General features: G+C 35.3%; 1 protein-coding gene across 8 annotated transcripts in view; it reads right to left on the bottom strand.

Moving 5' to 3' along the window:
- ADK (adenosine kinase) overlaps positions 1-27420 on the bottom strand; it is a 573433-nt gene that overhangs the window by 389744 nt on the left and 156269 nt on the right. For all 8 annotated transcript variants that reach the window (XM_004455088.4, XM_012523930.3, XM_004455089.4 and 5 more), the window contains one exon: positions 18627-18705. In XM_004455088.4, coding sequence (XP_004455145.2) covers positions 18627-18705 — 79 coding nt within the window. The remainder of the gene's footprint in view (positions 1-18626; positions 18706-27420) is intronic.

Genomic DNA, 27420 nt, shown 5'->3' with positions numbered 1-27420 from the left:
AGATTCTGATCCTAGAATGCAAATTCAGGCATGATCTAGGGATGACTTACCTAGACATAGAAGTATTTATCATCAAAGGGTCAAATAATACAAAGCAATATAGAGACATATTCATTTATGTGCTCATTATATGTTACATATTGAGTTATGTAATCTGGATAAAGTGATGAATAAACAAAAAATACATGACCAATGTCCATATAAGTTAGAGAGGAAGAAAGAAATTACCAAAGAATATCACAAATAAATATATGGGCACAGCTGGACTAAGTGCTATATAAAGAGATATGCATGGCAATAAAGGAGCTTATAATATGGAGAATAGAAAGATCAGAGAAAATTCCTTGAAGAAATGATAAGTGAGTTGAGAACAAAAGAAGGGAAGAAAAAAGGTTATGGTAAAGACCATTCTGGGCAGAGGAAACAACAAATGGAAAGATGCGGACACACAAAAACCCAACTAGGCAGAACAAATAGGTTCAAAGAACTAGATATTAAGGTTTGGAGCAATTCTTGATTCACTAGCATCCAGAAACATGAGGGCATTTTTTATATACTTTCAGTGATCTAACCCATGGAAGGAAAAAAAGAGGCTGATTAGGGTCAAAACCTGGTTTCTACACTATGCTCTAAGCTTTCATGGTACTTATTTAACTGGAAATTGACATGAAAACCTAAGAAGAAATACCACAAAACTTCACAAACCCTGGCTTTTAGGAGTATGCTGTGGAAGAGAAAGCCTTTACTAGACTTTAAATAAATTTTGATAAATTAGAGATCAATCGTTATCTTCTTTTTAAAAAGACTTTTCATTTAAAAAGGAATCTACTATAGGTTTAATTAAAAATTCTTTCAAGCATTTTATTTTCTATTTTTCAGTTCAGATAAATGAATACACCATCAGTGAGAAAAAAATAATGTTTCTTGGAAAAAATATTATCTTGGAAAATAATTCCAAGATAGAATGATAAGGGATGAAATACTGGCTTTTTTATCCCCTGGATAAAATTCACGCCTATCGCTTCCAGTATTTTTACGGAAATTTTTGTCTCAAATTGTCCCCTTGGTTAATGTCAGACCCTGGACAATGTAGTACATCAAAGCCCAAAAGAGTAGAGATATGCCTTTCATTTATGAAGTGGATAATTGTAAAATGTGCATGTAAACCTACAATAGACAATTTCAGAGGAGAAGCATAACTAATGAGATGAATCTAAAAGCGTGTTTTAGTGATAGTGGTAAGACAAGCTCTCTAACACAAAGTATAAAAACAAGGTCGAAGGCAAAAAGAAGAAAGACTGTAAGAAAGAAAAGAAAAAAAGCAAGGAAAGAAGGAACAGTGATTTTGCTTTACCTGACAGATCTGACATAACTTAGAATATCAAAAACACATTAAAACCTTGCTTTCTTCACCTTTTTTTTAGAAACAAAAATATCTCACAATCTAAGTCAACAAAGAAAAAAATCCACTAAGCAGGGAGGTGTTAATTCATATTTAAAGTTTTAAAAACTACAAGATGAAATCGCAATTTGGATAATCAACTTTATTTCTATAAGATCCATGTTGCTTAAAACTATTCTTTAATCTTAAAATTGGCACTAACAGGCACCTCCTTTTTAATTGTAAAAAGGTTTGAGGAGACCCTGTGTTACATCACCATCTGCCACATCCTGCTTTCATATATATAAATACAGTCATCCTAATGACATTTCTACAAACTGCTCCAGGTGTAAAGCATTAGAACAGAGAATTCTCTTTGATCACTCCAATGTCATTTCTTCTTTTCAGATCTAAGCAGTGTGGACTTCTCCCAGATCCCCAGAGGTATGTCTAGTAAAAAGCATTTTAACCTCTAGTTTTTCCAGGTGAAATAGTTCACAAAAAGAGGCAAACAAAAATAATATTTTTAAATATGGAAAAACAATTTAGATTAACATGAAAAAGGTCTACAAAAGAAAAGCAAAATGAGGCTTTCAACTTTCATTGGATTATTTTATTTTTATTATTTTTAATTTTTTTTAATTGTTAGTAATTTACAGAAAAATCATGCAGAAAGTAGAGATTTCCATATACTCCCCTCTTACACATGGAGTTTTCCCTAATATTAACATTATTTTTAACAGTTTAAAAAAATACTTTCAAACTTACAGGGCAGTTACAAAGATATTACAAACCCTATAAAGCAAACTCAAGTACCCTACTTCACCTCCTAATACACAGATTGACCACAATCTTTTGCCACATTTGCTGTATCCATCCATTGATCTAGTATATCAATCCATTATCTGAACACTTGAGTAAAGGTTAATTACATCATGCTGCTCAAACACTTATTTCCACATACTTTTCTAAGAAGAATATTCACTTTATAACCACCTTAAGTGCAGTTATCAATTTTAAGAAAATTTAACATTGATAAAAAGCTTACAGTCCATATCCCATTTTTTTCATTTCAATAATGTCCCTTTGAGCCTTTACTCCTTCCCTGTTAGATCCCATCCAGGATCATATATCGCACTAAATTGTCTCTTCAGTTGCTTGGTTTTTGGCTTTTTGCAGGAACATATGTAACAAACTTTCCCATCTAAATCACTCCCAAGCATTCCATTCAGTGGGATATACTACCATAGCCACCATAAAATTGGGAGACTTTTTCGGCTATTAAACAAATGAGAATCAAATCACAGTTGTTGGGTCAAGAATGTATGCTTCCACTACATGCATGAGGGTTACTCTGCTCTCTCTGGAGCTGGAACCTGGAATCTGTCCTGGGAGCATGGGTTGGTTCTGTGCCTACCTAGCGAGGGAGGGGTGGAAGAGTGGCCAGTCAGGGACCCAAGAGACCCTACTACTTTTAAGAAGCCTTTCTCTTGATTCAGAGCTTGCCCTGCTACTGCAGTTCCTTAACTGTTTTCTGGAGCGTTAAGAAAGATGTTTCTGCCAGTTTTTGCAGGTAGTTCAAACGTTCTGTGGGGGAGATGCCTATTATTACCATTATGCATTAGTTTGATACCTTTGTTGCAATTGATGAGTTATTATTATAGTTACACTATTAACTATAATATGCACTTTACTTTAGCATACACTCTTTGTGTTGCACAGCTCTAAGTGCCTCCTCCCCTCATTCCAATAACTTATATACAGCCTAAAATTTTCCATTTTGTTAATTTTCAAAGATAAAACTCAGTGGTGTTAATTACATCCCCAAAAGTTGTGCCTCCATTACCAAAATTTAACATCACCCCAAACAGAAAGTCTGTACCAGCTTGAAATTAATTCCCCATTCCCCGTGGTTCACTTGGCCTCAGATAATGTGTATTCTTATTTTTGTCTTTATGAATTTGATTGCTTATTTCATATAAAGGAAATCATACAATTTTTCTTACTTTGTGTCTGTCTTATTTTGCTAAACATGACGTCCTCGATTTCATTCACATTGTAGCATGCATCAGAACTTCATTCTTTTGATGGCTAAATAATATTCCACTGTATATATACACATTTTGTTTATCCAAATAATATTCAACTCGATGTATATACTGCATTTTATCCATTCATCTGTTGACAGACAATTGGGTTGCTTCCACATTTTGGCAACTGTGTACAATGCTGCAATGAATATCAATATGCAAATATCTGTTCAGGTCTCTGTTATCAATTCCTTGACCTATTTACCTAGAAACAGGCTTGCTGAATCATACGGTAATTCTATACTTAACTGTCTGAGGAATCACCAAATTGTTTCCTACAATGACTGTACCATTTCACGCTGGAGAAATAAGGTTCCTATTTCTCTATATCCTCTCCAACATCTGCTGTTCTCCTTTTTTAAAAATAGTAACTATTCTAGTGGGTATGAAATGGTATATCACAGTCATTTTGATTTGTTTCCCAGATGTGTTTATCAACTATTTATATATTTTAAGAAATGTCTATTCACATCTTTTTCCATTTTTTATTTGTACCTGTTGTCTTTTCATTGTTGATTTGTTTGGTTCTTTATATATTCTGGTTATTAAACCCTTACCAGATACATGGTTTCCAAGTATTTTTCCCATTCTGTAGGTTGTCTCTTTACTTTCTTGATACATTCCTTTGATGCACAGTATTTTAATTTTAGATGAAGTTTCATGTATCTTTTTTTTTCTTTCATTGCTAGTGCTTTTGGTGTACAGTCTAGGAAACCAATGGCTAACACTGGTGTACAGTCTAGGAAACCAATGGCTAACAGGATTCTAAAGTGTTTCCCTATATTTTCTTCTAGGAGTTTTATAGTTTTTATTCTTATTTGGAATTAATTTTTGTATATGGTGTGAGGTAGGGCTCCACCTTCAATCTGATGAACATGGATATTCAATTACATCAGCACCATTTGTTGAAGAGATTATTCTTTTCTCACCAAGTAGATCTGGTACACTTGTCAAAAATCAGTTGGACATAGGAGTAAGGGTTTATTTCTGAACTGCCAATTTGATTCCACTGGTTGGTGTAGCCATCCTTGGGTCGGTTTCATGCTGTTTTGTACTGCAGCTTTGTAATAAGTTTAAAAATGAGGACGTTTGAGTGCTCCAACTTTGTTAGGTCTTTTTTAATTTCTTTTAGCAATAATTCACATTTTCCCATGTTTAAGTCCTTTACATCTTTGGTTAAGTTTATTCCTTGATATGAGATTCCTTTATTTTCTATTGTAAATGGAATTTTTTTCTTGGCTTCCTCTTTGGATTGCTCACTACTAGTGTATAGAAACACCACTGATACTTGTGTGTTGATACTGTAACCTGCCACTTTACAGAACTTATGAGCTCTAGTAGCTATGCTATGGATTTTTCAAGATTTTCCTTTTATAGGCTCATGACTTTAATCAATTTTAACTTCTAAATACCATGAGTCAATTGGAAAAGTTACATGATTCTTGAAATATCACCTTTACAATTTCTCACACTTTGGTTTAACATGTTTCTATTTCATTCAACAAAATTCTATAAATTGTTTTTTAATGTTACTAGGAATTCACTGTACTTAGGGTTGGAGAAAGCTGTAAAACCTAATTCTGAAAAGTGGTTCACAGCATAATTTTTTACATGAAAAAGATAGTTAAAAGCATCCCCTTAGGAGCAATCAGGTATAAAAATGTAAACACACTGGCATTTACACAGTTCTCTTAAATTTAATTATAATAAAGAAAAACTGATTAAAAAAATTACTAGAAGTTAAATACAGATATGGAGGTTTAACTAAATGGAAGTAAAATGTGAAACTGGAAGACTGAAAAGCCTAGGATCCAAGTACAAAGCAAGAAATTATAAAATGGAAATAAGGATCAGAGTAGTCAAAAAGAAACTGAGCTAAATATTTAATGCTTGTGTTGAAAAAAAAAATCATGGCTTCGGTTATATCATTACAGATGAAAATCTTTAATTAGGAGCTTAATTTCACCTTTCTTGCTTTAAGTAAAATGCAGGAGAGACCAGAGTTTGGCAAGGAACATATACAGATATAATAGTTTCCATGAAATGATTTCTACTATAACAAAGAAGTACTATTTTACCCCCAAAGATCTTTGCTTTCAATGAGAGAAATATATACTTCATTTAGAAAGATAGGCATTATTAAAGCAACAGGAAAATGCTCACTCTTTATTATTGAATAGGCATAAAAATCCAAATAGCCTCAACATTGTACGTATTGCAAGGAAAAATAGGGAAGCAGACTTGGCCCAACGGTTAGGGTGTCCGCCTACCACATGGGAAGTCCAAGGTTCAAACCCAGTGCCTCCTGACCCATGTGATAAGCTGGCCCATGTGCAGCACTGATGCACGCAAGGAATGCTGTGCCATGCAGGGGTGTCCCCCGCGTAGGGGAGCTCCACGTGCAAGGAGTGCGCTCTGTACGGAGAGCCGCCTGGCGCAAAAAAAAGTGCAGCCTGCCCAGGAATGGTGCCACAACACAGAGAGCTGACACAGCAAAATGACGCAACAAAAAGAGACACGGATTCCGGGTGCCACTGATAAGAATACAGGTGGACACAGAATAACACACAGCAAATGGATACAGAGAGCAGACAACTGGGGAGGTGGGAAAGGAGGGAGAAATAAATAAAAAATAAATCTTTAAAAAAAAACGAGTCAAGTCTTATAACTTAAAACAATACAGAAATATCTCATGTAGTTGGTCACCAGTCTTCTGAAAAATTCAATGTCAGATAAAAGCATACACCTCCAAGGAGTAAAAAAGGTATCTATGCATCAAGGAAAACTATTGTCCCAAAGAAGCATGAAAGAAAGAGTCAATTTACTCAGAACTGTATTTATAATGATGGATACTTAACTCTCTCTGACAACCTCCAATTCTTCCCAAATTGAAGTAGACAAGAAGTGGATAGAGTATGTGACACACTACTCAAAATCTCTAACATACAGAGAAGTCAAAACCCGGTTCTCCAGGGAAAAGAAACATTGCCAGTAAGGAGAACAATCTGATGTTACCAGTTGGGTTCTAAGTCTCCTAGGCTTACTTTACTTGCGATAGGATTTTGTCTATCTTATTTAATCAGAATCCTTCTCATTAAAACAGTGACCACATTTGCTTGTCTCTCTGAAAGGTTGCTGTGAAAATCTAATGTCTGAGAGAACATACGGTAGTATAGAATAAGGATTGCAAAGAATTAATATAAATGAGTGAAGTAAGACTGATTTAAGAAAACCAATAGCTCCAGTATGGGAATAGAAAACACTGGACCCTCGGTCTAAACATAGGGTGACCAACTTTTTAGAGAACCAACCCAGGACAAAGCTATACAAGGCAAAAAATATATACATATAATGTTATATGATAATTATACATGTTATTACTTTAATGTAAAAAAAAGAAAAAAAGGATATTTATTTGAAATTATCTATTATTCTGTATTATTTACTTTTCTGATAAATGAATGCCGCTATTTAACAAAAGAACAGGACTACTTAACAGTGACAACTAGTAATATTTCATTGTAGGACTAATAAAACACATAAAATGAGGAAAATATAACAATATCTTCATAAATGCTTCTATTAAAATAAATATACCAATTTATTTTAACTCAAATCTTCATTTGATATTTAAATTTTGTAAGCTATATAGTATATTCTTACAATACATAAATGTAACACTTTTAAAGGGAAAGTGACTACAGCTAAACTAATAAACAGATATTACCTATATTTGATTTTAAAATAATAGCATGTTTCTTTCTATCTCATGAAATAATAGAATATTTTTACTTTTTTCACTCTTTGTCTCCTTTTCTAATAATACTTGTCTGAATTGACTAGCACAATTTGGACATCCTTCTTTTAGGTAGTGATAAAACAATATTATCAAACATAAAACCCACTTTGATGACTCTTAGCAAGCTCATTAATTCCCAGTGCCAGTCCAGTATGATATCCTCTCAACAAATGTTTAAGCATAGAATACTTAGGATTTTAATTACTAGCAATAGCAGGTGTTTAGATGTACAGGAACTAGTTCTAGCTCTAAAAAATGTCCAACTACCTTGTATCTACAGGCTTGTTTTACTATGCCAGCTATTTATCAATCATGTCCTTTGCATTTATACATTCATCATACAGGCTATCCATGTCTATAATGTCCATCATTTTGAAACACTCAGAAGCATACTGGGTGTCATAATATAAAATTCTTTCTCCAAGAAGTGGTTTTAAAGCATAGTGGTAATTTGTGAAGCCAATGTTGGATTCCAAGTAAATTACAGTTTTAGTAAAGAAACTGAGAAAGTCCTATTTAACTTGGCTGCTCTTTTCTGGTGACATCTATTTAAGCTCTGAAGCAAACTTATTTCCTGAAAATGAGACATTCCTTTGCTGCATGAGTATTTTCTTGGCTCCTTATGGCCTCTTCAAATATCATCAGTTTTGGAGAAATAGCAGCTAAATTTCTGCTTTTCTGTCATCCTTTCCCCCATTCTCATGCTCAACATATTGCCAAACTAGACAAGAGACAGTCTTCTTGTCCCACAGTTTGAAAATATCGTATAGGACATCTTTCCTATGATCAGCAACAATGATAGCCATCTTGTCCAACGAGACTTTCCTCTTCTTTTTCTTTAAAAAAAATCTCATTAAGTGCTTCCACACATTTTGAGAAAACTGAAACAGGACCCAAGAAGTTCATAATGAAAGGGTCAATGTCAAAGAAACAAACTATACCACCTTTTAGCAGTTTTGTATATAAGGTGTGAGGTGATACTGAAGAGGCATGGTCTTCTTTTAATATTCTTTACTAATGGAATTTAGTACTGAATGGAATTTGCCAATATTTATATTTTCACTCTCTGCAGATAGAGGAAAAAAGTCTTGATTGTATTTGGACAAGATATCAACAATATTTTCTTTTATGTTGTCAGAAGTTGCATAAAAAACATCAGGAACTTGATGTGACAAATCAAAGTACCTAAGAACTAAAGGGAATATTTTTTTATGGCCATGATCTGATACATCACTTGATATTCTGTATTAAGCATGATGGTTGGTAAGATCTAACAGAAGAACTCTGTGCTATAATGGACCAATAGAGCCTTTATCAAAATGCCCTCTTCAGTTTGCCAAAGGACAACTGAGTTGCAACCTTTCAATCAGGAGACGTAACTTTATCGTTTCATACAATAATCAAGGGAAAAATATGATAATGCATGTTCATTTATGTGATATGCCCAACCTAATTAAAAGCTTGGTATTTTACACTAAGCATTGGTGTCTTTAGGGCACGGGTTCTTAACTTTTTTTGTTCCATGGATCCCTTTGCCAGTCAGGCGATAACCACAGACCCCTTACTAAGCCCACACTATATATTGTGTATTATTTAATAAATATATCACACCCACACCAACATGTCTCCACAGGAATAACGTGTTTTGAACTCAAGCTCATGGACCCCTTGTTAAGAACCCCTGCTTTAGGGGGAAACTAAACTTTTGATTGATTTAGAAGTACTTTCCTATCTCATCTTGGACTTATGAGATTCAGTCTTAATATTTGTTTTCAAATCACTTTCTCTACCATGTCCAATCCTAAATTATTTTCTGCATATTATGAAGTATGCTCTGTTTTGGTTATCCAGTTATGTGTCTTTCATGAAATAAATGGTCATTTAGCCTTCCTTTTGGTGATATCTGGGCCATGATGATAGTAGTATTGAAATTATTGTCAGTTTCTTTATCCAAACTCTTAGAAAACATGGCCACAATATTTACAATGTTAAAAATTAACTTAGCACTATCTCAATATACAGTACATCAGTTAATCCATGAAGTCAAAGACAGACTGTTAACATTCACAATTACTATTTGCACTTGTTACACAAAGTATTAGTTTTCTACTGCTGCCAAAATAAATTACCATAACCTTATCAGTATAAACAACATAAATGTATTATCTTACTTTGACAAGGGACAAATGACTGGCATGGGTCTCACCAGGCTAAAATCAGGGCACTGGCAGAACTGTGTTCCTTTCTGGAGGGTCTAGAGGGAGAATCTGTTTCCTTGTTCATTCAGATGTTGGTAGAATTCAGAAAAAAACAGCTGTAGCACTGAGGACCTAATTTCCTGACTGGATGTCAAATAAGGGCTCCTTTATTTCATCTTCAAATGCAGGTGGTCAAGTCTCTCACATGCTTCAAATCTCTGAACCATTCATTCTTCCTTTTACTTTTAAGAGCTCATGTGATTAGATTGGGCCCTCAGATAATCCACAGTAATTTCCCATCCCAAGGTCCAATAATCTTAATCACATCTGCAAAATCCCTTTTGCCATGTAAGGTATGTTCTTAAGCGCTGGCCATGGATACCCTTGAGGGACCATTATTCTGGTACTCCATCTACGACATGCACTTAAGTCATATACAACAATGCATGATCTGTTATTGTGAACCACAAATCATAGTTGCCAACATCGGTGGTGAGGAGAAAATACAGAAGATGGATAATTTATGTCACATAAATTGGACATTAAAATCAGTGTTGTAGTCAGCCCATCACCCAAAAAAAAAAGGGGGGGGAGCTTTTCGTATCCCAGGAAAGGGCTTCTTGAGAGATAGGACATCCCATGCTAAAACTGGTGAGTTGGTAACTTTATCTTAATGTCAGAAAGTAATAATGAGGAATGTAATTCATGGTAAATTAGAAAAGAAAAACTACTCAAAGAGTAAATACCTCCTTAGCCCAGCAGAAAATTGCTGCTCAGAAATTTAAGTCCAGATATTCCAGTTTATAAAGAGAAATTAAGAATTCAGATCTTTACATAACACATGACAAGTTCCCAATTGTTGGCAATTTATTCAAACTTTAAAAAAAAAGAGATGAGGCCATGAATGGGTCATATTTAGCTATAAGCAACCAGTTTACAACCCTGTTTAAGAGCACAGACTCTGAATTCAAATCAGATGTGGTATAAATAAATGACTCCATCATTAACTGTGTTATTTGATGTTAGTTACTAAAATTTTGTCAGCCTCGGTTTCCTCATCCGCAAAATGGAATTTTTTACAAAATGGTATTTTTCACTGGCTTTTTAAATGGCAGGAATTAATGCTGGTTCTTAAATCTGTCTCTTGACTAAAGTTTGTTCTCAGATACAAAAGAGGGCACACTGGTGCACAAGTCAAAATAGTGTCTATCTGTTTTTATAAATAAAAGTTCCATTGGAAAACAGTAATGCCCATTTGTTTAAATACTGTCAGTCTTAAACAGATATGAAATCCTTTGGCTCACACTTTCTTTTCTTATCTTAAATATGTCACTTTCTTTTGGCATACAGCATTGCATTAAAATATCTCATAATAATCTTGTGCCCTTTTAAGTTCATACTTTTATTTTCCTAGTCCAGTAATTTTTTTTTTTTTTTTTTTTTTTTTTAAAGATTTATTTATTTATTTTAATTTCCCCCCCTCCCCTGGTTGTCTGTTCTCGGTGTCTATTTGCTGCGTCTTGTTTCTTTGTCCGCTTCTGTTGTCGTCAGCGGCACGGGAAGTGTGGGTGGCGCCATTCCTGGGCAGGCTGCTCTTTCTTTTCACGCTGGGCGGCTTTCCTCACGGGCGCACTCCTTGCGCGTGGGGCTCCCCCACGCAGGGGACACCCTTGCGTGGCACGGCACTCCTTGCGCGCATCAGCACTGCGCATGGCCAGCTCCACACGGGTCAAGGAGGCCCAGGGTTTGAACCGCGGACCTCCCATGTGGTAGACGGACGCCCTAACCACTGGGCCAAAGTCCGTTTCCCCTAGTCCAGTAATTTTACTAGACTATGTCTCGGTGACAATCATTCTGGGTCAAGATTCTTGGGAATAGAGTGTGTGGTTTCAACATGTAGATTCAAATCTTTTTATGTAGATTAAGTTTTCTTGAATTACATGTTTTAGTACACATTGTTTCCCTGCTTTGGTTTTATTCTTCAAAAACTCCTAGCATCTGTATGTACAGATATGCCTATCTTCAGCATCTATCACATTCAAATTTTTAATCTTTCTTCATTTCAAGCAATTTTTTCCTGTTTCTATATCTTAGTGCATTAATCTTCTGTTCCTTCTAGTTCAGTCTTAATATATGAAATAATTTTTCCTCTATTAAATTCTTTCCTGATTCTGTCACATCATTTATGAGATTTTGTAATTCTGATTCAATTTATTTCATTTCTTCTATCACTTCCTTAATACCTTTTAGCTCATGATGAAATAGGAGGTTTCAGTTTTGATCTGTTCTTTGAGATCTTTCTGGTACGTTTTCATTTTCTGGAGGATAGTTATTCTGATTCTTACTCTCTTTTTCCTAATCATTCTGTGGCATTTGACTCACTACTATTTTGCAGCTAATTTTTATGTTAAATTAGTTTTCCTGAACTTTTAAAATGAAGCAGAGTTTAAGAAATCTTTTCTAACCTCAGAGAGCCCTGTTTGGTGTGGTATTCAAAATCACTTTTTGGCTTGCTTCTGAGATTTCCTTGTTTTCATCTCCTTCCCCATTTTGGTTTGGACATTCTCTTTCCTTCCTCTCTCTTTTCCCTTCATGCTCAAATTTTATTCCATTTCTATCAATTTCTCCTCAGCATGGGGGACCTGTCCTAGAGAGGAGACCTGGCCAATCAGATTTTACAGCTCACAGGCCTAGACCATTTCAGTCTCTTAGGACATTTTTACTATGGACCCCTTGTGCAACCCTGAAATGGACAGGGCAAAACCTCTCAGTTTTAGCTGCTGTTCTTAAATCGGCCTGCCAAATTTTCCAGTTATACTTGTTGGCTATTTTGAGGTTCTGCTTCTTTGACCTTGTCATATGCCAAATCCCCTCCCATTGTCTAGTTTCTCACACGTATGCCACAACCATGCAGCGTTTGTTGATGCTGGTGGTTAATCACAGTATAACAATGTTTAGGAATTCATATGGATACCATGCACTAAGTTTTGTTCTGAATGCTAAGACTTTTTTATTTTGCTACCTAGTTGTCCTATCTATCCTTAGAAGGGAATTGGGAGAGACTAAAAAAGTAGGCTGGGAAGCAGATGTGGCTCAAGCAATTGGGCTTCCATCTACCATATGGGAGGTCCAGGGTTTGATTCCCAGGGCTTCCTGGTGAAAGTGAGCTGGCCTGTGTGGCGAGCTGGCCCACAGAGAGTGCTGGCCCGAGCAGAGACCTGGTGCACCAAGATGACACAACAAAGAAACACAAAGAAGAGACAATAAGAGATACAGCAGACCAGGAAGCTGAGGTGGCACAAGAGATTGAGCACCTCTCTTCCACTCCAGAAGGTCCAGGATCAGTTCCTGGTGCCACCTAAAAGAAGACAAGCAGACACAGGAGAATGTACAGCAAATGGACAGAGAGAGCAGGCAATAGGGGATGGGGGTGGGGGTGGGGAGTAAATAAATAAATAAATCTTCTTTTAAAAAGTAGGCTGACAATGTCATCTTTCCCAAATCCCCAATATGGAGTTTGAGAGTTAAGCGAGATAATATATATATAAATCTTTTAACACCATAGCTGGCATGGAAAGTGCTCAACAAATGTTAACCATATTTTTGTGAGATTACAGACCATAAAAACCATTTAAAAAAACAACAACTATATAATGGTAAGGAATTATCACTATTTTCATAGTGTAGTGGAAAACAGCATTAAATATAGTAAAGGCTACAGAGGACATGAATACATTATAGTCCAATGACTGGTATTGATAATGCTGACAGAGTCATTAAAATCAAATAAATTTAAAAAACAGAAAAGAAATTAGATGCTCTATCCTTCATGTACAGAATCATAAAATCTTTTTTATACTGCTAAATCATGCATTAAATTTCACAAACATACCTACATACTCAAATGAGTACTGAAAAAAAAGTACCATATATATATAAAACATTGGCAAAAACCAACTTAAAATCAAGACTCATACTGAAAATTCCAGTTAAAATATAACTTCCAGAAAGTTAAACACAAAATTCTTATGCAAACATAAAATAAGCATGTCTCAAAGATATTATTTAACATATTAATTCATGAGAAAACCAATAAGATATTGAGATTAATTCTAATAGCACTGAAGACCTATTTATAGAACAGCTAATAAACAAATGTTAGAATTATATTACCAGTACGAGGTTAGATATAAAACTGGTTAATGCCCTTCAGGGTAAAAAATCAACCATTGAGGCTATCTTTTCTACAGGACAGAAATTTTTGCATCTCTTCTAACATAAATGTTCCAGCAAAAATTAAGTCAGCGACTATTAATCAATAGTAGGCTGTGTGTCCAAAACAGTACATTCTTTCATATAGTATTTGGGTAAGCCTGTCATTCTATGACCTTAAAAAGAATGCTGCCCACCTTTTTGCCTTATTATTCTATTTCAGATTTTTTTAACTTTTTAAATATTAAAGTTTATCATTCATACATGTATATCCATAAATAATAAGTATGAACTTACAAAATAAACATACATATTATCATACAAGGTTCCCATATATTACTCCATACCAACATCTTGCATTGTTGTAAAACATTTGTTACAAAATATGAAAGAGCATTGTCAAAATATTACTACTGGAAGCGGACTTAGCCCAGTGGTTAGGGCGTCTGTCAAACCCTGGGCCTCCTTCACCCGTGTGGAGCTGGCCCATGAGCAGTGCTGATGAGCATAAGGAGTGCCATGCCACGCAGGGGTGTCCCCCACATAGGGGAGCCCCACGCACAAGGAGTGCACCCCGTAAGGAGAGCCACCCAGCGTGAAAGAAAGTGCAACCTACCTAAGAATTGCGCCACACACACGGAGAGCTGACACAACAAGATGACACAACAAAAAGAAACACAGATTCCTGTGCCACTGACAACAACAGAAGTAGACAAAGAAGACCCAGCAAATAGACACAGAGAACAGACAACGGGGTGGGGGTAGGAGGGGAAGGGGGGGGCTATAAAAAATTAATTAATTAATTAAAAAATATTAGTACTAACTATCCAATACCTTACATTTGGTGTATTTCCCCCCCAACTCACTCATTTTGGACTTTTTTTAAATTAGTCTCTACCCAGATTAAAACAAACTATAGGTAAAAATGATCTAAAAATATATAAATAAAGCTAAGAAGCAAATGATTCCAAGAAACCAACCAATTGTACCTGAAATTGCCCTCAAATTAGGGTTTTCTCTTTAGAGCAACAATTATTTAGTATTTTCTTTTGAGGTTGTAATCACCTAGAAGGCTTTACCATACACTTTGAATTTCTGTGGAGGTGGGATAAAACATGCTGACTACCATTAAAATTATTGCCATAATAAAAGACACTTTGGAATTATGGCCTTAATTACAATTATCTCAATGAAAGAACAATATGTACATGTTTGCATTTGTATACATATAATTACTTAATAAACAAAGCACTCTAACCAAAGAAAAGCTCAGAAATCTGTATTTTAAAAACTTCTCCAAGAGACCCTGATAATCAAACTAGGGTTGAAAATCAGTTTGAAATGTGTAGTTGACTAGCAGAGGAAAACAGATATTTAAAAAATCAATTAAACTGGGAAGCAGACTTGGCTCAATGGATAGAGCATCCACCTACCACATAGGAGGTCCATGGTTCAAACCCAGGATCTCCTTGACCCATGTGGAGCTGGCCCACACGCAGTGCTGATGTGCGCAAGGAGTGCCGTGCCACACAGGGGTGTCCCCCGTGTAGGGAAGCCCCACGCGTAAGGAGTACGCCCCGTAAGGAGAGCCACCCAGGACGAAAAAAAGTCCAGCCTGCCCAGGAATGGAGTCACATACATGGAGAGTTGATGCAGCAAGATGACGCAGCAAAAAGAGACACAGATTCTGGGGCCGCTGACAAGAATAGAAGCGGACACAGAAGAACACACAGCGAATGGACACAGAGAGCAGACAACTGGGGGGGAGGGGAAGGGGAGAGAAATAAATTTAAAAATGAAAAAAAAGCATTCTTTTTAAAAAATCAATTAAATTATATTTTGAATAGATAAGAAAATAATAATTTTTATTAGAAAACTGTTGAAGATATATAAGGATTACCCAAAAATCTTAAAAAGGTTCATAATGATTTTCATTGGAAAAAGTGCAATTAATCACACTATGAATTCTGAATAGAACCTTTATTAATAGGGATAGTAGTTATAGAAAAAGGAAAAATGAGTAGGAAGAATTTTCACCTGAATTTATAATAAAAGAAGATTTGGATTATGTTATAGAATTTATAAAACTGTCATAAATACAATACAAATCATTGATAAAATCAAAATCCACAGTACGGTAAACATGTTAATGTCAAAACTACTATCATGTAATGTTAGTAGGACAGAATTAGAACTATTCTAGAAAGAAATTCATGTAGCTGAGCTGTCCAATAAGTCTCCTACAATAAGCTTACAAGAGTCTTAGTCTTGCTCTGCAGTAATTTTTAAAGGTCCTATAGTATATTTTTTAATATCTAATGTTATTAAAATAAAGTTATGTTTCTATAGACTCACATTCACTTTCCTTCAAACATTTACTTGAATACTTTGTTCCAGGTCTTGTTGAAAACTCTGGGATACAAAGGCTAATATGATATGGTTTCGACCCTCAAGGTACTCAAAGATTATAAAATTGACAGAAAAAGAGCTACAAAATATATCAAGAACAGATACACTCTCCCTAAAATTCTGACAAAAAAATAATGTTTAGCATATCTAATCCATTTAAATTTCATATGTTTATAATTCAACAATATCCTATTTTTAAATATTTAAAAAATAATACCAAAGTAATGTAGGGAAAAATTTTAGTACAGGAGAAGTATAGAAGAAAAGAAAAATCAACCATAATTCTACCATTCAGAAAATACTTAGTTGTCTTTTTTTAAGTTGTCTTTTGTTATAGTTTTTTTAACATACACAAACACCTAAATAATATGCTTAACAACAAAATTAGGACCACATAATTCTGCATCTTATTTACTCATACTATGAGCACTTTTCAATTTTATTTTAAAAATTACTTTCATTAATGGCTGAATAAGGTTCCAACATTTGGCTTTGCCATGAATTATCTATTCCTCTATCATTGAGCATTAAGTTATTTCCAACTTTCAAAACCAGGAAAAATACATCTAAACTTGCTGTAATGTGGAGAAATTACCTTTAAGCAATGGTAGCCTCAAAGTATAGAACAATACAAGGTATCGCAGAGGGCAGCAAAGACCAAATTAAGATAATAAAATCACAATTTAAAACCCACCGCAAGAATCAAGGGAGAAAATTGGGACACAACTTAGGGTACAAGAAACCCTAGAGTAGGGGTTCTTAACAAGGGGTCCGTGAGCATGAATTGAAATCTAAAAACACTTTATTCTTGTGGGAACATGTTGGTGCAGGTATGATATATCTATTAAATGATACACAATATACTGTGGACTTAGTAAGGGGTCCTTGGTTTTCACCTGACTGGCAGAGGGGTCTGTGGAACTAAAAAGGTTAAGAACACCTGCCCTAGTGAGTAGAAGGGCCACACTACCAGAATATTCATACATACTGATTCTCTCTTCACCTCATAAGCAACAATTGTTTAAACAAGGAAAATTTCCTGTTCATCTTTGTATCTATCATATGACATGGTGCTTTACATATACAAATAAATGTTGGTGAACAGAAGCGAATTGCTCTGCATATGGTATAAAATAAAGACTGCTAATCTGGGAATCAGAAAGAATTTCAACTCCAAATATACCATAAAAAAAATAAGAACACTGGATAAAAATTCATTGTCACAATAAATATGTAATATGCTGAAAAATACAAAATAAAAACAGTTATTACTTTTATGAATGTGATTTAGGTAGAAATCTGAGCTAAGATTTGAGAGGATAAAAGTTATTATACTAATAAATTTGAGGGTAACAGAGAAGGGAGAAAGCAATAAAGATATCCATGAAAGGAGAGACCTCATTAGTGGGATGCTAATGGCCCTCAAGACCTAGGAAGAGAAAAGGCTAAAGACATAGTAGAATGTGCTTTGATAGACTAAGATCTTAGGATTGATATCTAAGGTCAAAAAGTAAATTGGCCTTTTACTATTACCTGAGTTCACAAAGTGACCAGCAAGATAATTTACCAAAACAATACAAATCAAATGAAAAGTACAAAGACATTCTCCTCAGGGCTCTGCACAAAGATGACCTCATAAAGATGAATTTTTATAACCTAAAATACTTTAATATTGTGATCAAATCTAAGCTTGAGAAGTATGTGGGGTAATTACACTATAAGTGCAAATCAACTAGAGTTATTTCAAATGAAAAGAAATTGTTCTCTATCTCAGTTGTCAATTTTTCACTTCTCTAGTCCTTGGAGTTAATTAGAATTGTAAGCGAAAGCATTAACTAATAAAAATACAAAATGACCCTAGCCCATTAGAGTTGACCTATGACTGCAATGAGTGGGATTTTGAACTAATTTTAAACTGCAGAGGTAAGACAGAGGTATATAAAGCTTTTTACCATGGCCCTCAAAGTTCAAAATTTAACCAGATCAATAAAACTCTCACTCAAGATTATGTTAGGCTGGTGACAGAAGTATATGCCAAAATGAGTTTATTAATTTAATCATTGAAAGATATATTGAAAGATATAGATATATAGACTTATACATACAAACATATATATATACACATGCATACACAAACATTTTAAAATATAAAACGGTCAAAGGATTTGGCCAGAAATCAAGAAGAAATGCAAACACAATAAACATATGAAAAGATGCTCAAGCTTATCAATTATAAAAAATACCAATTAAAATAAAATAATTTTATTTATTAGATAGGCAATGACTTTAAAAAAAAACAGATACTAGCTAGTCTTGGAAACAATGTAGGGATGCCACAAATATAACTAGTATTTATATATCTTATTTTTATTAAGAAGTAAATATTGAAACTCTGAACTAAAATTTGAAAAGCCCAATTCTTAATCTACAAATCTATTATACAGCAACAAAATATAGATTGGAACCATGCACAATAGTAAAAATTCTAACATCATTTTGAAATCCATTTCTTATAACTATAAAATTAATTAACCAACCTGGGCCACTTTCATTGAATTCTGGGTAGAGCCACCAGCATGATATTCAACTTTGAATTTTTTTACAAGTTCATCAAACCTAAGAGGAAATCACAGTAGAAAAAAGTAAGTTAGCATCTTTCATTTGCTGCAATGCAAATCTAGATAAGAACTGTACTGAATCACAACCTTAGTGCAAATTTGGGAATTACATAACTATTTAATAAATGAATTAAAATACTGTGTGACAAATAACTGCTCTAAATGTCCATACTGAAGGTTTTTTTCCATAAACATACACCCATAAGAATTTAAAATGTATAGGAAAAAATAGAATTAAAAAAATTTTTTTAAACAAAAAAATAAATAAAATGTATAGGCTATCCATAATTAACCATTAAACAAAACAGGAGAAAAATTAAAATTAATAAATTATTATTTACAAGCAATGCACATTTTCCTAAATTAAATGATTTCTAAATCCCTACAAATGTATATTCTAATATGGTTAAAATAATTTTAGATATCATAATGATTATTTTATAATTTATAGAATTGGTAAATTACATTGGGTTGCATGGTTCAAGGCAAGTTGCTTATGCTCTTGGTAACACAATTTCTGTATCTACCAAATAAAGGCAAAAAAATAACCTAAATACTGATATATCATTATTTTGGTATCAGAGAAACAGATACATAGTCACTACTTATGAAATTTTACATAAAAAATAAAACACGTTCACCCACACATGTACAAACATATACACCTAGCCAGGGGACTAAGGACACTGATTTGAATGATTCTCCAATCAAATGACATTTATTAATGTTTTTCAATTCAATATCCCCTACCACATATTTCTTATATGTCAGACAATAAGCAAGTAGCATAAGTATGGATGTTAATTTTAAAGAATTCACAAATTTTTGAGTGGACAAATGGATGAATACATGTGAAAAAATTGAGAAAATTCTAAAATAGCAAGTTATCCAATAAAATTATACAACATAGACAGCAAGTGCTACAGAAGGTCAAAGAAGGGAAAGATGGGGATGTATAAGTAGAGTACGCAAACGTTTCAGTATTGGAAAGTATATTTTAAAACTTTTTAAGTAAAGTAATAGAGTCCTTTTTTCAAACTAAACATTTCACAGAAACTTAAATGAATGAATGAATAAATAAATAACCGCAGAGATAGTTTGATCAGGAGTAGGGAAAATGGAATTCTGCCTACCCTCAAAATTCCAATTGACTTGGGAACCCTTCCATGGAATCCCAGGATTTCAATAACACATTTAGCAAAGCAGTCCAAAATTTTGACAGCAGTATTCATGTATCGCTAATAATACCAATACAGTAATAACAGGAGAGAAGGCAAAGTCATGGGCACAATGCAGACAGGTGAGTAGTCGTGGCAGTGTGAGGGTAGGGGTAGTTCTCTTTTAATTACTTCTCTTAATTGCATTTTTCACCAAAGATCAATTATAGAGATTGGGGAAGAAAGAGAGTAAATGATCAAAGTAAATACAGAGTGATAGATTACTGGGTTCATTTAAAGTTCCTTACATTTCAAAAACCAATTGCTCCAAAGGTTTTAGATCCCATGCATAGTGGGTTGATTGATGGTCCCCAAAAAGATATGTCCACCAGAATCTGTGAACGGGACCTTTTTTGGACAAGGGGTCTTTATAAATCTAATTGAGTTAAAGTTCTTGAAATAATCCTGGATTATCCCGGGAGGCCCTAAATCCAATGACAAGTATCCTTATAATAGACAGAAGAAGAGAACACACAGAGGAGGAGGCCATGAAAAGACAAAGGCAGAGACTGGTGTTATGCAGCCACAAGCCAAGGAAGCCGAAGTACGCTGATAGCCATCAAAGGCTGGAAGAAGCAAGGAAGAATTCTCCCCTAGACTCTTCAGAGGCAGAGGGACCCTGCTGACTTGATTTTGGACTTGCGGCCTTCCAAATCTTTGAAAAATTAATTTCTGTAGTTGTAGCCCACCCAGTTTGTGGTAATTTGTCACAGCAGCCCTTAGGGAACCAATATGCCATCCTTTCTTTCATCTATCACCAATTTCTCCTTTCAAACAACTAAGAACCAAATAGCTATAATATTTTGGGAAGAACTAAAACCACAGTAAACCAACTTAACTCTAATTTCTAAGAACTTGGAAAAGTATAATGAAAAATGTTTAATGAAATATCTCACTTTCTACTTTGGAAGGCATATAGCATACTGATTGTTGGGGATTGAACCATGTCAGCCATAAAAGGCATGTTCAGATCCCAATCCCTGATAAGAACCCATTGTAAAAAGGATCTCTTTATGATGTTACTTCAGTTAAGGAGTAGCCTGACTAAATCATGGGTTTTAATCCAGATTACTAGAGTCCTTTATAAACAGAATGTAATTCAGACAAGGAGGGAGAGAGCCACAGGGAGAAGTCGGAAGTCAACAGACTTCTAAGGAGAAAGAAGACATCACCGTGTACACTGCTATGTAACAGAAAAGTAAAGGACCAAGGGTCAACTGGCCCAGAACACCACACCCTGGGGGAGAAAGGCTGGAAACTGGCTACAGACTGGAATTCTTGCTGTCCCATTTACTGTAGCATTGGCCATGTCACTTAAGCCTATGTTGCAGTTTCCCACTGGTAAATCAGGGCTCATAGCACCCATCCTCAATAAAATTGTAGTGAGAATTAAATAAAATGACTTAGATAAAATGCTTAAAACAGCAACTGGCATGTAAGAAATACTCAATAATGTTAGGTATGGAAATTAAAACCATAGACCATAGAGGGTTCTGAGACCTTGTAAATTTTAGAAAAACTACGTAAGAGTTAAATGGGTTTCTTTGTTTCAGAACATCTCAAAGCTTTTAATGTGCTCACAGGCACTGTGAAAATTCAAGATGGAAAAAAAATATATAAACATTTCCTGAGCTTATTTGGTCATGTAATCCTTTTTCTCTAGAGCATCTAGCAAAATTAATGTTCTTTTTAAACCATACTGATGTAGAACCATAATGGTACAATAAGGTAGCTACTAGCTTCATGGAAGGAAAAAGGTGCCAATTTCCTCACCTTCATGGAAAAGAGTCCATAAACATCTCAATTATAAATAATAAATTTAAAAGAAAATGTTCGATATATATAGTTTAAAGCCATAAAGCCATTCAGTAGAAAAATGAAAAAGAATAAAATAACATGTATAAAAACATGAGAAAGGAAGAAGAGGTATAATAGCGCAAGTGCACTAACATGGCTCAGAGGCCATTTCCCAGCCTTCCCCTACCTGCTTTCTTTTCCCCTCTCTCTTGTTTGCATGCAGATGTTTTCATATATTTCCTTTCAAAACCTGGGGAAGACATTAGGTCTCAACTGTCAAAAACAAACTACCCAGAAACAGAACAGCCTGACCATACCTTTAACAAGAAACTGAAACTGGAAATAAGCAGCCTCAGCTGATTGCCAGGGCTGGAACTCTGCACAACAGTTGCTTGATATATGCTTTTTTGAGCAGTGGAGGGCCCCCTCACCCTGGGATATATAAAAATCTACCACTCAGGTGAAGAGTGGCATCAGGAGCCACCATCTACCATCTCTAACCGGAGCAGGACATCTCCCCAGGGGACCAGACCTCTTCCCCTGCTCTTTTGAAGGATTCTCTTTCAGAGTTTGTAACAAATGTTTCTTAACAATGCAAGGTGTTGATGGTGGGGCAATATACCAGAGCCCTGTATGATGATATGCACATTTGCTTTGTAAGTTCACAACTTATACTACACACATATTGTTTATAGAGGTTCATGTATAAACACGGGAATACACTGGTTCTCTCTATATATACAGGAAAAAGGAAAATTAAATCATTCAATCCATAAAAAAATATAAAGTATATTTATTTAGTTTGTTCTTTAATATTCTCAATAAAATTTAATAATTTCAGGCATAAATCCTGCACATCTTTTATATGTTACTACTTCATATTTTCTATGTTTTAATACTATGTAAAAGTTATTTGCTGAAACTTAATTTCTTTGTAGATGGCCCTTTAGAAATATAGTTCCTCATAGCAATTTTTAAAATCCAGCTAAGTTGCTAAAATCACTAATTCCAATGATTTATCTGTGTTTTTGCCCTCCATACCTAACCATCATTTGTGAATAAGAGCAATTTTGCTTTTCCCTGTTTCTTGACTACTGCAGACACTAGGACCTCCAGCATAACATGGCTAAAGAACAAATAACAGTGGCGGTAAAGGAAGAATTTGGTCTTGTTCCAAATCTAGGCCTTTTTACTTTTTTTAAAATTTTTTATTGTTTTTTTTTTGGGGAAGATATTAGATCACAAAAAATCTAGGCCTTTTATAAATCCTGGTGAATGGTAGGGTAGGTCCATTTTCCAAACCTAGAAGTCTTGGAGAGAACTGATCAATTTTTATCTTTAATTAGTTTTCACTGTGTGTATGCACTGCTTCTTCTAAGGAGTTAAATTATTTAAAACATTATAGTCCTATATATAGTTATTGATACGTATTTTCCATATATTTCAATTTGGAAATATTAAGTCATCAAAGAATAGGCACAATATAATCCTATTTTTTTGCAAACAGAATTGTAAAAGATCTGGAGGAATACAATAATCAAGGGATTAACATGGCTATTTCCAAATTAGGAACAATTATGGATCTTCTATATATTTATCTGTGTAATAACGTGCCCATAATAAGAAAATTTTAAAAATCAACTTCATTTTGTAATAGAAGAAAAATGGCAATTTCCATATAATTATTTAAAAAGAACTAAATGCAGAACAAAACAGAACAAAAACACAAAGCAAAAAAGTGATTTTGAATGAAGAGGAAGGAAAAGTTTAACATTTAAACTGCAATTTGACAGTTAAGGGAGAAAAAAATATTCAGAGCTGAGGATAAAACAAAATAATGTGGCATATCCTGAGAAACAAGTTGAAACACAGGCAAGTGTTTAAAGTATAAATCTTAGCATTAGAGGGGTGTAAAAATTTTTGAAAAGCTGGCATAACCACTACATTGCTAGTAACAGAACTCTTTAGGAAACTAAGTTGGCAATACAGATCAAATAACAAAAATGTTTACACGTTATCATAAAATACCTCTTCTGGGACTCTACCTTAGGGAAGTAATCCAAATCATCAAAAATGCTATATGCCAAAACTGCTCTTCCTACCATACTCAATAAAGGGAAACTAAAAACAACCTAAATATCTAAAAACAAAGGAATGCTTTAAGTAAACTACAGTAATTATCACTGAAAGGAATATGATAACACTATTAAAATTACCTATCTGTTGTATTATTCCAGGAAGAAATTATGACATTTTATGAAAATAAGAACAAAATACTGTGAATAAATATGCTAAACAATGTGTAAAAATGACATTAAAGGACAAAAAATTAAGATAGTGTCTAGAGAATACAAAATGTATGACATAATATTTGCAGTTATGAAAACTAAAACATAATAAAGGAAACTCCTTATAATTGCTTTTCAATGAAAATATCAGATTATTTTATAAAATAAATTAATTGAAAATGGAGAACTAGCAGGATGGCAGTGGAATAAGGAGCTCCTAGATTCAGCTCCTGTGACAGGGAAGTTAGTAAATACCCAGAGCTATCTGGAGATATCCGAAGCACCTGTTTGGGGGTTTAATGTGGCCACAAGAGCATCCTGAAACATCCTTGAAAGAAAAGAAGGAGGAGACTGTCCATATGCAGAGAAGACTCGGAAGTAGAGCGCTCCCCCACGGAGGCCAGTGCCCATCCTCCACTGCAGACACAAGCCGCCTTGGGAGCTGTTCCACAGCTAGAATTGAAAGCTCCACTTCCCGAAAACAGGAGAGGAAGACACGTTGGGCACCAATTTCAACTGCTGATGAGTAAATTCAGCGGGCTAAAGTATAATCCTGAGAACAGCATGTCCAAGTCAGAAAGAGGCCAGTAGGTGCCATCTTAACTCTGCGCCTGGCAGTGGGAGAAGCCGGGTGGACTGAAAATCCCAGTGCTGGTGAGGACCAGCTTCTTTCCATCCAGAACACGTTGCACCTCTAGCCTAGGCCCCAACCCCACCTCCAGCAGGGAGGAAGCTGCGAGGACCTGCGCCAGCCTCGCCAGGAAATTACCAGCCAAGCTGCAGAGGCCGGTGATTGTCCAACTCTGGCAGCGCAAGCTGCCCCAGGAGCTGTCCTGTAGCTGGAATTGGAAGCTCAATTTCCCAAAAACAAGGGAGGAGGAGACAGTTGGCTACCGATTTTGGCTACTGATTAGTAGGCTCAGTGGGCTGAGGTATAACCCTAGGAACAGCTGGGGTTTGAATCTGTCCAAGGTGGCCACCATTTTGACTCTGCCCCCAGACTGAGGGGAAGCCAGGACCAAAATCACAGCCTCTGAAAGCGAACAAACAAAGGAACAGATGAAGAATGGAAAAAATGAACCAGGTCTCAGGGAACTAAATGACAGCAAAAGGCATGCAAACATACATGTCATGGGTGTCCCAAAAGGAGAAGGGAAGGGAAAAGGGGCAGAAGGAATATTTGAAGAAATAATGGTAGGAAATTTCCCAACCTTATTGAAGGACATAGATATCCATGTCCAAGAAGCACAACGTACTCCCATCTCAAAAAATCTGAATATACTAACTCCAAGACACATACTAATCAGAATGTCAAATGCCAAAGACAAAGGGAGAATTCTGAGAACAGCAAGAGAAAAGCAATGCATAACATATAAGGGATATCCAATACGATTAAGTACTGATTTCTCACCAGAAACCATGGAGGTAAGAAGACAGTGGTCTGATATATTTAAGACACTACAAGAGAAAAACTTCCAGCCAAGAATCTTATATCCAGCAAGACTGTCTTTCAAAAATGAGGGCAAGATTAGAATATTCACATATAAACAGAAACTGAGAGAATTTCTAAGCAAGAGACCAGATTTTCAGGAAATTCTAAAGGGTGTACAAGAGCCTGAAAAGAAAAGACAGGAGAGAGAGCCCTGGAAGAGAGTCTAGAAATGAAGATTATATCAATAAAAGTAACTAAAAATGTCAAAAGAGTGGTGAGAATAAAATATGACAGATAAAACTCAAATAGTCAGGAATAAACTTATCCAATGATGTAAAGCACTTGTATCCTGAAAACTGCAACTCAATGTTAAAATAAATTTTAAAAGGCCTAAATAACTAGAAGAACATTCCATCCTCATGGATTGGGAGACTAAATATCATTAAGATGTCAATTCTACTCAAATCGATATACAGATTCAATGCAATCCCAATAAAAATTCCACCAGCATTAAAAAATAATTGAAAACAATATTATCAAATTTATTTGGAAGAGTAAGGGGTCCTGAATAGCCAGAAACATCATAAAAAGGAAAAGTGAATTCTCATCTCCAGACTCTAAACCATATTACCTAACTATAGTGGTAAAAAGAGCATGGTACTGGGAAGCAGATTTGGCTCAACTGATTGAGCATCCTTCTACCATATAGAAGGTCCAGGGTTCAAACCCAGGGCCTCCTGACCTGTGTGGTGAGCTGACCCACACGCAGTGCTGATGCACGCAAGAAGTGCCATGCCATGCAGGGGTGTCCCCTGGGTAGGGGAGCCCCACATGCAAGGAGTGCGCCCTGCAAAGAGAGAGGCCCCATGCGAAAAAAAGTGCAACCTGTTCAAGAGTGATGCCACACACACACAGAAAGCTGATGCCTCAAGATGACACAACAAAAAGAGACACAGATTCCTGGTGCTGCTGACAAGAATGCAAGTGGACACATAAGAACATACAGCAAATGGACACAGAGAGCAGGCCATGGGAGGGGAGGGGGATAGAAATAAATAAAAAATAAATCTTTAAGAAAAAACCAAACAGTATGGTACTGGCATAAAGACAGACACATAGACCAATGGAACCAAACTGATGGTTCAGAAACAGACCCTCCCATGTATGATCAAGCGATTTTTGACTAGCCTGTCAAACCCACACAGCTTGGACAGAAGAGACCATTCAACAAATGGTGCTGAAAGAACTGGATATCCATAGCCAAAAGAAGGAAAGAGGACCCCTATCTCACACCTTATCCAAAAATTAATAGAAAATGAATCAAAAACCTAAAAATAAAAGCAAGAACCATAAAACTTCCAGAAGAAATTGTAAGAAAATATCTTCAAGACCTGGTGGTAGGTGGTAGATTCTTAAATGAGATAAGAGGAGGGCTGAGATGGACTAGTGATGTTTAATATATGTAGGAGTTTTAATTAGCTTTACTATAAAATTGTGGAAATGTATAGAGTGGATGGTAACACACAGTGAGTAACAGCTAGTTCATAAATGGGGATGTGGCTGAAAATGGCAGTCTAGGAATGTGAATGTCAATTGACAGAATGGTAGAGAATAATCTAGGAACTGAATAGCACAGTAAACCAAGAGGTGGATGAGAACTGTGGCTGATAGTACAGATGCAAGAGTGTCGTTTGTGAGCTAGAGCAAATGTACATCGCTCCTGCAGGGTATTGGCAATGTGAAGAAGCATGGGAAAAATACAACTGGAATGATCTATGGACTGTGGTTAGCAGTAATAATATAATATTCTTGAATCTGTGCCAAAGATGTACTGTGTTGATAATGAGGCAGTATGGAAAATGTAAGCCAAATGTACACAATGGATGTGATAACAATCAGATGATATCATCTTATCTGTAACAAATGTTTCACCACAGTGTGTTGTGTTGATAGAGGGGTGTTGTTTGGGAATTCTGTAC

The sequence above is a fragment of the Dasypus novemcinctus genome, chromosome 6 (genome assembly GCF_030445035.2).
Source record: "Dasypus novemcinctus isolate mDasNov1 chromosome 6, mDasNov1.1.hap2, whole genome shotgun sequence".
In the NCBI taxonomy this organism is placed as follows: domain Eukaryota; kingdom Metazoa; phylum Chordata; class Mammalia; order Cingulata; family Dasypodidae; genus Dasypus; species Dasypus novemcinctus.
This window is presented reverse-complemented; position numbering and strand designations above follow the sequence as displayed.